Here is a 15,263-nt window from a genome sequence, read left to right as displayed (position 1 = left end):
TCTCCTACGCTGCCCACTACTAAGTACTAAAGCACAGTGATAGGGGCTGAGAGGCACTCAGAATCAAACCGACTAGCATTTGAATCATGCCTCTGCCACCTAATGGTCCTAGTGACTTGGGGAAAGTTATTTCAGTTGCCTATGATTCAGTTTATATAGTTATGAAATACACAAAGAAAAACTACCTCCTAGGGTTAATATGAAAGTTAAGACATAACACATGCACAGTAGTTGACAAGTTGAATGGTCTTAATATTCACTGACTAGATTTTTCCAAATCCATCTCTTGTGCCACTGCAGCAATCCTCTAAATAACAGATCTCAAGGGCACCTAACAAGGGCGGCTGGCGTGATATTTAATAAATTCAATCATGGATTGGTGGAGCAACAGGGTATCTTAGATAAGATCCAGCTGAATCCTTTTACAGCATAGCTAAGAAAACCAAGGACCAAAAAATTAATGACCAATTATTTAGCAGTGTATCATGAACCAAAACACAGATCCCTCCAGACTTGAGTTGATGCTCTTGACTTCGGGACTCAACTTCTTAGTTCTCGAACTTCAGCACCTTTAGCAAAAGGTCGTAGAAAGCACCTAAGGTCTTACCTGAAATGAATTTAGGAACCAGAGTGAGAAGTACCTGGCGGGTAGCACCTTTAATAACCTCAATCAATCACTGTGTGGGAAGAAACTACACTACAACCCATTCATGCTCTTCATAAAATACGTGAGCTCACAGAGAGAGATAATAAAGACAAAACTACATGGATTATGTACAAATACAAACTGTACATAACAACATGTACACATGAGGGCTCAGTTTTTGAGAGGGAAGAACCTTAACAAACACTGAACTAGCCTGACCCATTTTATAGAAGAAACATTAAGCCCCTACTAGGTTAAGAGACTATTAACGTAAGCTGTTCTGGCGGACACAAAATTAGAACCTAGCTACTAGGATCTGGAATCCCAGGCTAGTCTGTTTTGCATTCTACCACTGCGCTCTGAGCTGGTGATTACCTGAATTGAGAATTACAATGACAAAGTGAAGCAAGGAATGTCTGAGTCAGAAACATAAGAATGATGCTATGTCTTTCATCGAAGGGAAACACATTATAAACACAGAAGAGAACGACAGTGAAAAGTCTAGACTTGCTTTTCCCTTTTCTTTTGTAAACCTTTAATGGCACTTGTTCTTGAAGCCTTAAAAACTCACTGCAATTCCTTTTTCCATTTAGAAACAGTAGAAAATTCCACTCAGGACAATGTAAGGCAGTCATCTTTACAACGGCCTCTTTCCATTCATTTCCTTAGTGAAATAAATTTATGTGTCTGCTTCATGAAATCAATGAATACTTTTAGATACAATGAAGACCTTTATCGACAATGTGTGCTGAGTACTCTTCTAACAGAGTCAAAATGGCTCCAGGATTGAATGCGTTCTAATGTGCAAACAGAGGCTTCCTTTTGTTCATTCACCCAGTAAACATTTGCTCAGCACCTACTATGGGTCAGGCCTTGTGCTGGTCCCTGGATAAGCACAAGTGAACCAACTACTATAATTCTTACGCTTATAGAGCTTGGAGTCCAGGGAGAGCTTACAGGTCAGAGATAGTAAATAGGAAATCATAAAGTTTCATAGGCAGCATGGAATTTTAGTAAGGACCTGATATGGTTTAGTTGTATCCTCACCCAAATCTTGAAGTGTAGCTCCCATAATTCTCATCTGTCGTGGGAGGGACTGGGTAGGAAGTAACTGAATCACGAGTGTGGGTCTTTCCCGAGCTGTTCTTGTGATAGTGAATAACTTTCACAAGATCTGATGGTTTTATAAAGGGGAGTTCCCCTGCACATGCTCTCTCTTGCCTGCTGCCACAAAAGACACAAGTTTGCTCTTCCTTTGCCTGCCACCATGATTGTGAGGTCTCCTCAGCCATGTGGAACTGTGGGTCAATTAAACCTCATTCCTTTTATCAACTATCCAGTCTCAGGTATGTCTTTATTAGCAGCGTGAAAACAGAATAATACAGGTATAGGGACAGAATCTCTGAAACAGTAACGATAAAGTGAGACCTGCAAGGTAACTGGGAGTCAGCCACATGACTGAGAACACAGAGGAGCTATCTTCTAAACATGGATGGAGTTGATCTGAGACCCATCATCTGACTTCTTGTAGGCAGTTTGTTTACAGATGTGTAGTAATAGCCTCAAACAAAAATATATCACACAGATGAGAGGTAATTTCATCAACAACACTAACATAATAGTGGTAACAGGTAACACTTATTGAACAGTTAGTATATGCCTGGTACTCTTGAGATGCATGAGTCATTTAATCCTCTCAACGATTCTTACATACACACATTTCAAACTGGATCACAGATATACAATATTGGATTAATCATAAGCCACAGTATCATGACAGTCTAATGGGTGGGCCCAGCACAACCTGCCTGTATTTAATTAGTTATTATTAACAGTATAAGTACCTAAGAATCTACCAGCAAGACACAAGGTAGGACCCTGTCAATAACCTGTATCTAATCATATGACCCCCTCATCAGAGGTAACTATCCCCCTGTTATATCCTCTGTATCATCACCCTACATCCTCTGTTCATCACTCCCTTGCTTTCTGTTTTATAGTTTTATTGCACCTATTTTTTGTTAAAAGTGAGCTGTTTATTTTAGTGATTTTTACCTTTATTTAAAAAAAAAACATGGTGAATGTTAATTTATAGGACTTACTTTTCACCTCTTCACTTAAAACTAATTTGTGCTACTCTGCATTGCTATAATTCATTGCTTCTGACTCTGGTATAATACCATAGGGTTTGTTTGTTCACTCTCTCTGTGTTGGGTATTTGGGTTGCTTCCAGGTTTTTGATATTGTGTATAGTGCTGCAATGAATATTCATATCCATGCTCATACTCATGTGCACACAGGCAAGGTTACTCTCTGAGTACAGGAGTGGGTCTGCTGGGTTCCAGGGTACATGAACAAGTAATTATAGAAGGCACTGCCTCCCAGGGGACGTCCACTTACATTCCCACCAACTATGTAAAAGGATCCTGTGGGTCCACATGTTCATCAAGACTTGGCACTGTCAGGCTTAATTTTTGCTGATGGAAAAGGCATAAAATGGTAACCGTCTTCATTGGCATCTCCATGACCCCCATATGCTGTTGAACATTTCTGCACACATGTGCGGGACCTGTGTGTTCGCCCTTCTACGACATGCTTGTCCATTCTCCTGCTACTTTTTCTTCTGACTTGTTGTGGTGTTCTCACTGACTATAGTTACTGATATATTATTTACTCGAATGCTGTTAGTTGTATGGATTGTAAATAGATTCCTCCAATTTGTAACTTTTCAGCTTTTTTAAGGACTCTTGATAAACACAAGTTCTTATTTTTAGTCAAAATTACTTTTTTTCTAGTGAATGCCTTTTACTGTCTTATTGGCCTACCTTAAGGTCTCCAACTTTTTTTTAAAGGATTTTAGGATTTTGGCTTGGATATGTAAGTCTTTAAACCACCTGGAGTTGACTTTTTTTTAATGTGGCATGAGATATAGACCCAGTTTAATCTTTTTCCAAATGGATTTTCTCCAGCTCCATTTACTGAATGGTGGTCTCTCTTCCCCAGCTGACAAGGCATGTCCCTTCTGCTGTATGTCAAAGTTCTCGCGGGTCTGCCTCTGGACTCTATTCTATCCCATTGGCCAATTTATCTCTGCCTACCGCTAATACCACACTGGTTTCATTTCCATAGCCTCATAAACCCTGATGACTAGAAGACAGTCTTCCGGCTCTGCTCCTCTTTTTCATTAGTGTCTTGTCTTTCTTTGGCCATTTATTTTCACATAAATTTAAAAATCATCTTATTGAGTTTCATAAAAAATTCTACAGATTAATCTTAAAAGGAATTGCCATATCGCTGATATTATGTCTTCCTATCCTTTGACCTATTGTATCTTTCCATTTATTTAGGTCTTCTTTCATACATATTTTAATTTTACCCATAAATCTTGAACATCTTTCATTAGTTCTAGGTACTTGATAGTCTTTGACACTATGTAAATGCTACCTTCTCATTATGTTTTCTCATAGTTATATTTCTGCATACTAGCAGTCGCTCTTTGCTAATCTTTCCTATTAATTCTAATAATTTGTGTAAATTACTTTAGTTTTTTAACATAAATAATCACATCATCCAACAACTTATCATTCCTAATTTATAGGTGAGAAAACTGAGACACAGAAGGATTACACATTAAAATCAACATCTCCAAGAGATACCTGCACTCTTGTGTTCCCTGAAGCATTAATCACAGTAGCCAAGAGACAGAAACAACTTGTATGTCCATCAACAACAAACAGATAAAAAAATGTGGTCTCTGCATACAATGGAATATTATTCGGCCATAAAAAAGAGGAAAATCGTATTCACCAACATAGATGAACCTTGAAACAGTATGCTAAATGAAACAAGTCAGTCAAAGAAGGACAAATACTGCATGATTCCACTTATATGAGGTATCTGAAGTAGTCAAACTCATAGAAGAGAATGGTGATTGCCGTAAGATTGGGGAAGAAGAAAAAAGGGGTGGTTGTTCAATGCATACCGAGTTTCAATCATACACGATGATTGTGCTTACAGGTGACAATACTGTACTGTACAGTAATAATTTGTTTACAGAGATCACATGTTATGTATTTTTTTAATTACACTTTTAAAAGAAAAAAAAAAAAAGGTTAAACAGATCACCCATAGTAACACAGTCGATAAATGGTAAACTGAAATCCAAATCCAGGCAGCCTGAATTTTCAATTACTACATTATACTTCTTGCTATCATGCATGTGAAAAACAATATACAAACACAGAAATAAAATTTTACATATTTTCTATTCATAGATCGAAGAATTTCCATTTTTATATTTATGCTGCAAGAAAACTGTTCATTAAGGCTACATATGTAATAACTTATTGGAAACTAAGAGTAAGATATTTTTTAATTCTTCATATTTACCTAACCTAGTGTCATTTTTATATCTTTATGATTAACTCTTTTTCTAATTGTTACATTTTCATCAACACATAAAATCATTTTTAAAGTATTATCAGAAAATGTCACTTCTTTTTCAGCCAAAGTCAGAATTTCATACATTTTTAAAATAAATAATAGGCATTGTAATAACAGCCATAACGTGTAACACTAAATTCCCAATGATAAAGGGATGAGCTGTTTAAGTTATATATTCAGTTGCAAAATGGTAATTTAAAACAGGGAAGTATACTGGCAAATTATTTGTGATAGACATTAAATTTAACTTTAATCAGCTAAAGAAAAGGTGTTAAAGAATGATTTTTTCTTTTTATAGTTAATGAAAGTATTTTCTAATACCAGTAATTTTTTCCATTTCGGTTTTTCACTCTGACTTACTGCTTGGCAGACGCTGGCATTCCTGGTCTGGGTTATTCCTCCCACAAAGACCACACAGGTTAGGAAAATATGAAAGCACAAGTTCACAAGCATGTGCCAGCTCTTGAGGCTGATTCTAATCAAACTGTTTAAAAAAGAGAGAAAATATTAATATTCAGGCTAGTACATATGAAGGAGAAAACTGTGATGTTCATCGTAAGTTAATTCCAACTTCATCAAAGGCAAAAGTTAAATATTTGATATTTAAACACTTTATTTCACAAATATATACTACCAGACACACACACACACACACACACACACACGCACAGATCTGAGAAATCATTTAATCTGAACTAGTTTCTTAACATTTAACTTTACGCACTTAAAAACAAAAAGCCATTTATAGAACCACTGCACCCACTAAATGCTAAAGAATTCTCCACAATAAGAAACGCATGAGCTTTTGTTACTATGATGTCTTAAGATGACTGGATTACCTGCTTGGCTACCTAGAGATTTCTGCAACATGCCAACGGGTCTTTTTTTGACCCACTGGCACGGGTCTAAATACTCAATGCATTTCCTCCTGGACTTTCATAATAAAATGCTGAAGTCTTTCTTTTTTATATATATCAAAATCTCCTTTTGTTTCTTAACTAAATGTCAAGAAATGCCATACACTTCTAGCTTAAACAGGAAAATACATTCTAGCAAAACATTTTGGAAGGTGAATATCTGCTTAGCAAATCCTTTTAGTTCATTATTTCCTACCACAAAATAAAAGTTTCTATAGCTTTGCCTCCAATGAACAAAAAACATACCCCAAGCTTAAATGCCACAAACTTTCTTAAAAATGCCATCTATAAAATAAAGAATATTATAATAGGCAAAAACTCATAAAATAATAGTAATAATACAGTCTGATACCTAGAGGCACCCCTTTAGGTAATTCTGCAGGTAAGAAACTTCTGCCTCACTTTACATCCTATTGCCCCTGTGACCCACCGCACAGTCTGCAATACATATTTCCCATTTTCTAGATACAAACCCAGCAAACTGACTGGATGCTGTAAAAACTGAATTTATCATCTCAAATACTAATTATTTATGTCTCTAATGGCACGAAATGAATAAGGCATGTATATATTCTAAAGTAATCATCCTTACTTTGGAAATACAGGATGATAACAAACTCAATTTTATTCTAATTAAATGTGAAATAAAGTCCTTCAAATCAAAGTCCGCAGATCTATTTTGTCGAGATGTATTTCTTACCTGTGATGGTATATGTAACTGACAATGACGGCTAAGAGACATAAGAGGAGAATGATAGCAGTAGTATAAATCACAGGATGCAGGAGGCTGGCCGCCTGGGTGTATAGTTCAGATCCTGTCAAATCCTGAGGGCAAAAAGAAAAATTCATTCTAGCAGCACTTCTCTCCACATTTAACTGCTGAGATTTTTTTGAGTGACAAAAACACATCAATAAACAAAAACTCTGGCCCTTATGTCTCTTTATTTTATTCAGACTAATGTTTCACGCTATTTTCCTAACACTTTGCCTTCCTAACTTCTGTTGTGTTAACTGCTTACGGCATACCCTCGTTTTACACTGGACCACCTACTTTATAAATTGAAATGTTGACTCTGCTATGAGGGTAAAAGAGAAATCAGTCCCCTACATTTGGGCAATTCAGAAAGCGTAACGAGACTTCATCCTTTTCAATGCCCTTTAAGCCCAGTTATCACTCTGCATATTCACTAGCTGATCAGACACAATGAGAGCAGTATCTCTGAGGCTACAAACCCCAAAGACACCTCTCTATCCGTGGTCAAGTTCAACTTCAGGTTCCCCAAATACAAATGGACCAAACACTGCAAAGGGCATTGGAGACATAACGATAAGACATGGTTCCTGTCCCTGAAGAGGTGAAAAATCACAGGGGTCTACAATCGGATCGTAACAATGTTTGAAGAAGATAAGTAAAGCACAATTATGGCAGCAAAGAGGAAGAGCCCTGTAAGAGCTCAAAAATCAATAAATGGCCGAACACAGTGGCTCGCGCCTGTAATCCCAGCACTGTAGGAGGCTGAGGTGGGTAGAAGGCTTGAGCTCAGGAGTTCGAGACCATCCTGGGCAACACCGGGAGATCGCATCTCTACAAAATACATATTTTTAAAAATTAGCCAGGCCTAGTGGTGTGCGCATATAGTCCCAGCTACTCGGTAGGCTGAGGTGGGAGGATCACTTGAGCCCAGGAGGTCAAGGCTGCAGTGAGCCAAGACAGCACCAATGCACTCCAGCCTGGGCCACACAGTGAGACCCTTTCTCCAAAAAAAAAAAAATTTAAAAAATAAATAAGCAATAACAGCACATCACTTATAGAACATTTACAGGCATTGACTGTGAACAATCCAAGCACTGACTGTCTCCAGCACCATAACTGTAGGAGGAAGTATGTTATTAGCCCCATTTCATATGTTAAAAAACTGGGGCACAGAAAAGTTACGTGCCTTAAGGATTAGATTCAAAGGAGCTTGGCTGCCAGGTCCTTGCTCCCAAACACAATGCAGACACTGCCTCTCTGAAATGCAACAATTGAAATCTTAATGCTACTCTCTTATAAAGAACAAAGCAAGTTGGAAAGACACCTCCATCCTGGCCACCATGCCAGATAACTGGGGTTGTAAGAGTCAAAGCTGTAGGTTGACCAGATCCCTTCACTAAATTCTCTTTCTGCACTGACTCTTAAAGCTAAAAAGTGACTACTGAATAGTGGAAGGAACCCACAGTGGATAAAACTCCAATTGGGAAGCTCTTATTAATAAAATATCTGAAACAAAAAAAGCTAGATTTTAAAAAAAGGGAAGCAAATAAGTGACAACCAGACAAAGAAATGGAAGATGACCTCAATAGAGCAGGAAGGGAAGGGGCAAATTTTCCCAGGGAAGAATCAGAAGTTCACAATCTACAATTACAGATCTAAAAAGATGGTATCAGGATGCCTAACAAACCCCTCACCTTATCAACTGCTGAACAGTTAATGACAAAAATCACAGTAAGAGGGAGGCAGAGATGAGAACACAGGAAACTGAATTCCAGCTAGACTACTCAACTATACTACGATGAGCCTCCAACTTACAATTCACCCATTTACTTGACAAATACTGAGTGTCCACCATGGCCAGGCACAGTGCCAAGTAATGGATATACAGGGATAGACACAAGACAGCTCCAGCCCTTGGAGGCCCTGCAGTCTGTAAATTAAGTACACAAAAGGGAAAAGACCAGAGAAAAGCCTATTAGGACCAATTCTGAGCAATCTGCCTTTGTGAGATGCCCATAACACTAGCCTGTAATCATGGCCTCAAAATAGTTGCATTCTGTTAAAAGTCCAGAATATCAGCAAGGAAATTCAAAGAAATGTTGGAATAATGAAAAACAGTTAGATGCTAGTGAGAATAGACATATTTTCCTCCAATTTCAATGAAAAGCTTCTATTCCAGTACAGAACTAATAACTGAGGATAAACTTTCAATATCCAGTTTAGCTTCTCATCTCCTTTTGTGCACTGCCTGCTTTAGATTACTGCAGGAAATGTTCAGTAACACGCTGCCACTTACCAGCTACAAGACTTGGGGCAATTACCTCATTATAAAACGGAGACTCCTCTAATCATCTCAAGGGGGCTGGAGAAGGGGTAGAAGAAAGGCGGTAAAAGTGCCTTCCATAGTCCTTGGCAGAGAGTAACTATATGGGGAGCTGGATATCATCGAAAAAACCATTCGACTAAGAGCCAATTTAGTTCTCAAAATATACTCTATATGGCATTCAAGTTTAAAAGAAATCAGTTATTTTTGGCCAGGCACAGTGACTCAGGCCTATAATTTCAGAGTTTTGAGGGGCCCAAGGCAGGCGGATTGCTTGAGGCCAGGAGCTTGAAACCAGCCTGAGCAACATAGTAAGATCCCACTTCCCCAAAAAAATAAAAACAAAAACATTAACTGGGCATGTTGGCACGCGCCTGTAACCCCAGCTACTTGGGAGGCTGAGGTGGGAAGATCACTTGAGCCAGGGAGTTTGAGGCTGCAGTGAGCTGAGACTGCGCCACTCCACTCCAGCCTGGGCGACAGAGGGAGACCCTGTTTCTAAAAATAATTAACAATAAAATTAAAATAAAAAGAAATTGCTATTTTTCAAAAGTCAAACTAATGTGACACAGAATGAAAAAGAAACTAGATGTTGAAACAGAAGGCAACAATGACCGAACAAAGGCATGAGTACCTCTGTCACTGGTCATACAGGGCACTGCTTCCACAGGGGCATTTTTTTCTCAACATGTTTTTGTTGATACATAATAATTGTATATATTTATGGCATACATGTAATATTTTGGTCTATACATATAATGTGTAATGACCAAATCAAATTGGGAAATATGAAATATGCAATAAATATGCAATAGATTATTGATAACTATAGTCACCCTGCCATGTTATCAAACACCAGAATTTATTCCTTTTATCTGTACTTCGGTACTCATTAACCAACCTTACTTCACCCCCTCTTCCTAGACCCTTCCCTTCCCAGCCTCTGGTATTTTCCATTCTCCTTTCTAGCTCCATAAGATCAACTTTTTCAGCCCCCACATATGAGTGAAAACATGCACTATTTGTCATTCTGTACCTGGCTTAGTTCACTTAATGAAATAACTTCCAGGCTCATCCATGTTGCTGCAAATGACAAGATTTCATCCTTTTTTATGACTGAGTAGTACTCCTCAGTGTATATATACCACATTTTCTTTACCCATTCCTCTGTTGATGGACTGATGGACACTTAGGTTGACTGTATATCTTGGCTATCATGAATAGTGCTGCAGTAAATGTGAGCACAAGTATCTCTTCAATACCCTGATTTCCTTTCTTTTGAATATATACTCAGCAGGGAAATTGCTGGATCTTACGGTGGCTCTATTTTAGTTTTTTAAGAAACTTACAAACTATTTTCTATAATTGTTGCACTCATTTACATTCCCATCAACAATGTATAAGAGATCTCTTCTCCATATTCTGTTATTTTTTGTCTTTTTGACACAAACCATTTAACTGGGGTAAGATATCTTATTGTGGTTTTGATTTGTATTTTCCTGATGACTAGCAATGGTGAAATTTTTTCATACACCTGTTGGTCATCTATATGTCTTCTTTTCAGGATATCTAGTCTGATCATTTGCCCATTTCTTAAATCAAAAAATTTTTGTATGTTGAGTTGTTTCAGTTCCTTATTATGCTGTTATTAATCCCACAAGAGCATTTTTGACTTGCCCAAATGCAAACAGGTTTCCTGCTGAAGAATGAACCTAAGGAAAAGTATAGTATAAAGGGCCAGACAGTAAATATTATAGACTTTGGGGGCCAAGAGGCAAATCCAAGCTATTATGCAGGTAGTATTAACCACGTAAAACAGAACTACTGAAAAATTTAAAAGCTATTATTAGCTTTCCCACCTTTAAAAAAATCTGGCTAGATTGGGCAATCCAAAAGAATATAAAAATATTTATGGCAATTGAGAATTTTTGAATACCAGGACAGTAAACAAGTTAAAGCTCTACAATGAGAGAGAGAAAGCAGAAACCTGAATCAAATTATTTTCAATTGTGGCAGTAAATAAATACAAGCTTTACGATAACAACAAAAACATTACTAAACACACTATATAAAAATGGTAGTATGAGACACCTTTGAGTAGAAAAAGTAAAACTGTTGCTCACATTTGCAACACAGTAATAAATAAAATGGAAAACCACTGTGCCCTCCGGCACCCACATGACCAGAGTCCATCACTAAACATAATCTCAGTTACTCTTCTACTCGGTACAAACTTTAATAACTAAGCCAGGAAGTGAAAAATAAAGTTCTCCACAGAAGTTAGCTGAACGAATGCAGAGAAATTAAACATCAAAAGTGTGTTAAAAATCACAAAGATGATCATTACTAAGGACTCAAATCAAAGGAAAAAGTTTTTTAAACTGTTTACTTGACCGAGATTCATATATTTACAATTGTTACTTCAGACCTGAGAATTATTGAATATAAAATCAGTGGAAGTTTTCCATAATTATCACTGTATCAATAAGAATAATTAAAATAAGCAATTGTCTAAATTCACCAGGATCTGAACAACGGAAAGGAATCCAAAGAAAATGTATCAGGGCATCCTGTGTGTCAGGGTATAAAGCATTATAATAAGAGTTTACCACTAAAATTTTAAAATAGATCTGAAATCAGAAATGTAAAAAAACAAATAAAAATTTGAAAAGAGGACTATGACTTACATCTATGTTGCTTTTTCCCACTAAGGAACAAAGAATACAAATTTAAAGATTTTATTCCCCCTACCTCACATCATCAACAAAAAATCAATTCCAGTCAAATTATGGAACTAAATATAAAAGGTAAAACATATTAAAGCTTCTTGAAGAAAACAAAAAAGATCTTCATAATCTTGGGGTACAAAAAGATTTCTTAAACAGCATTAACTAAAACAACAACACAACAATGAAGAAACTGTACTTCAGAAAAATTAAGAAACTCTCTTCATAAAAAAAAATATTGAGGAAAAAAAGGCATGAACTGGGAGAAGATATACGCAACACATAAATCCAACAGGGAGCTCACATTCAGAAGCCATATTAAGAAGTCCTATAAATAATTAAAAAAATGAAAGATAAAATTAAAAATAGGCAAGACTTGAGCAAGGAACGTCAGGAAAAGGGGATACCCAAACTGCCAATACAAAGCTAAAGAAGTGCTCAACATCAATAGTGCCCAGAGAAATGCAAATTAAAGCTAGAATGATATATCACAATACTAGAAGACTAAAACTGAAGATTGACAATTCCCAGCATGGCAAAAATGTAGAGCACCTGGAACTCTCATTACCATTGAGACCACAAACCAATATAACAACTTTGGTCACTGCATGGATTTAGCTACTTAAAGCTAAACACATGGAAAGCCTACAACCCAGCAATTTCACTCCTGAGTGTACATGTCCATCATAAAACATATACATGAGTACTCACAGCAGCTTTTTCTTGACACCCAAAACCTAGAAACAGAAATGGCTATCAATGATAAAATGAACAAACTTTGGCATATTGATACAATGGACTACTACACAGCAATGGGAAAGAATAAACTGCTGCTAAATGCAAAAATGAAGATAAATCCCATCCCTGTAATGATAAGAAAGAAACCAGACACAAGCGTACATACTACACAACTAAAGTCTAAAAACAGGCCAAACTTATCTACAGTGAGAGACATCAAAAGGGTGATATCTGGAGATGGTGGCAGGAACTGACTAGAGAAAAGCACAGGAGCACTGTCCAGCACTCTAGTACAAATCTTGTTCTTATACATTCTTTTGTAAAAATATAACCAATATTTGTGCACTTTGCTAAATACCTCAATTTAATGAAAAAGGAAACCCAGTTGGTCCCTTTGATTATCAATTCCACTTCAGAGAATTTGTCCCACAGATGCTCAACTAAATGTGTGAAACGACACTGTACAAACCACTAGAAACAAACACAATGGAGAAATATCTAAATAAATTATGGTAGAAACATAATATTCAGAAATAAGAGAGAATGAGGAAACTCGTATATTGATTTGAGAGGATTTCAGAAAGGAGACTTAGCAGAGGGATTATTAACACAGATTCCAAAATGAGACTGTGAATTCAAATCCCATTACCAACACTAGCTTTGTGAGCATGGCATTTAACCTCTCTGTGCCTCAGTTTCCACATTTGTACAATGGGGGTGATGACAGTACTTATACCTCATGAGGCTGTCATAAGAGCTGAGTAACTGAATGTATATAAAGACATCAGAAGACTGGCTGACACATCAGTACTTAATAAAGATTGGTCACCACTACCACCATCATCATCCTCTTCTTTAAGATACATCATCACCATCATAGTTAAGATATGTTGCTCTAGAGAAAAAAGCATGGTTTAGGACAGTGTATGTAGCATGCAACCTTTGTGCAAAAATGCAACAAAAATAGGAACATATATTCATTTTTGTTTCCATAAACACGAGGGTCTCCTTAACAATATGTGAGAAACAAATAGTAGTTACTTATCAATGTGATGTGAGAGATGGGGAGGACTTCCAGCTTTCACTGTATGTTAATGTGTAGAAATAAATAAAACATTACATCCACGTGATTATAGTACTTCTTTTAAAACTATTTAAACAAAAACATCACTAGTATCTCTGTTCAATTACAGAATAAATGATATCAAAGTTGCTTTGAATGCCATTCTAATCTATAAAATGACATATTAAGATGGTATTCAGCATGTTTTATATAAACAAATGTAAAAGCATCCTAGAAAAATGAATGAATGCTCTCTAGTTTCATATTTTTAGCTGAACACAATAACAAAAAAGGAATCAATGTATATAAATTACCTTATCTTCAGCACTAGTGATTAAAGTATTAAGTACTACATAGTTTGAACCTAATCATTACCCCACTTTCTATTCAGTTTTCTTTGTTTTTCCTACAGACACCAGCTCCTGTGAATCTTCCTGCCCCACCTGGCTATTTCAGATCATATCATTCAAGCAAACCTAATTTCTGCTTAATTTTTTTTTCTGGTTCGCAGTGAGACCTTAGTAAACTCAGACTTATGAACAAGTATATTATTCATGTCTCATTTTTTCAAAATTCAAAACTCTTAAAATCAGATAAAGGAAAGTTTTATGGACTATATCCCAAGACAGGAATTTAGATTTACCATATAAAATGATATATTAAGATGGTATTCAAGAAAAATAGGATTTTATCAATTTTTAAAAGCTTAATATAAGGAAAAAAGATAATGCTTTCTAATTTGCTTTCTGATTTCTAAAAGCTATTTCTTCAATCCTAAACGTAACTTTAACTACTTAAAAGTGTGTATAATTTCATTAACTTTTTCTTTATGTTTTATTAGCAACTAACTCCCATGCAGTAACTTTAATTTTGTCAACAATTTCAAATACATTTTTCTTTGCTGCCCCTAGATGGCACAGTTACATTTAAGAAAAGGAAGAAGTCTTTGAAAATAAATAGAAAAAAAATCTGAGTACTACCGTATTTTAGCTTTAAAGAATTGTGTATTACATTTTTTAAGAGATTAAAAGTCTGAAAGATAAAAGAATAGCTTATTCCTTCCATAAAAAGGATTATACTAATTTAAATAGTTTAGAAGAACAGCTAGGAAGTTCAAAAATAGATGCTTTAAACTGGTATTAGATTAAATAAAAATAAAAGTTTCACAGGGTGCAATATTATAGTGAAGGCTTATAAAATGCATTTTTGTGTATGTTTTGTGTTTCATCTATTTTGCTCAATTTTTTCTTAACTATTATATAAATTTCTGACAATGCTGAATATTATTTCTCCTCAGTACATCACAGTTTATTTTATACTCAAAATCTGAATGAGAAAATACTTTCAAAATGGAAGAGAAAATACCACATACTTTAACACTTCATGCATTAATTCCAGAGGTGACAGTGGCTCATGCCTATAATCCCAGCACTTTGTGAGCTTGAGGCAGGTGGATCACTTGAGTCCAGGAGATCAAGAGCAGCCCGGGCAACACGGTGACACCCTGTCTCTACTAAAAATACAAAAACTAGCCAGGTACTGTGGTGCATGCCTATAATCCCAGCTATTCCAGAGGCTGAGGTAAGAGAATCTCCTGACCCTGGCAGGTAGAAGCTTCAGTGAGGCGAGACTGCATCACTGTACTCCAGCCTG

The 15,263-nt window shown here is 36.3% G+C and overlaps 1 protein-coding gene across 1 annotated transcript in view; it reads right to left on the bottom strand.

Moving 5' to 3' along the window:
• Nucleotides 1-15,263, bottom strand: part of ADGRA3 (adhesion G protein-coupled receptor A3) — a 130,525-nt gene that overhangs the window by 8,529 nt on the left and 106,733 nt on the right. Inside the window, exons 15-16 of the mRNA XM_050791113.1 lie at nt 6,707-6,831; nt 5,450-5,573 (exon numbers count right to left, since the gene is read on the bottom strand). Coding sequence (XP_050647070.1) covers nt 5,450-5,573; nt 6,707-6,831 — 249 coding nt within the window. The remainder of the gene's footprint in view (nt 1-5,449; nt 5,574-6,706; nt 6,832-15,263) is intronic.

The sequence above is a fragment of the Macaca thibetana genome, chromosome 5, assembly GCF_024542745.1.
Source record: "Macaca thibetana thibetana isolate TM-01 chromosome 5, ASM2454274v1, whole genome shotgun sequence".
Taxonomy (NCBI): Eukaryota; Metazoa; Chordata; class Mammalia; order Primates; family Cercopithecidae; genus Macaca; species Macaca thibetana.
The sequence above is the reverse complement of the archived record's forward strand: the minus strand, read 5'-3'. Positions and strand labels throughout refer to the sequence as shown.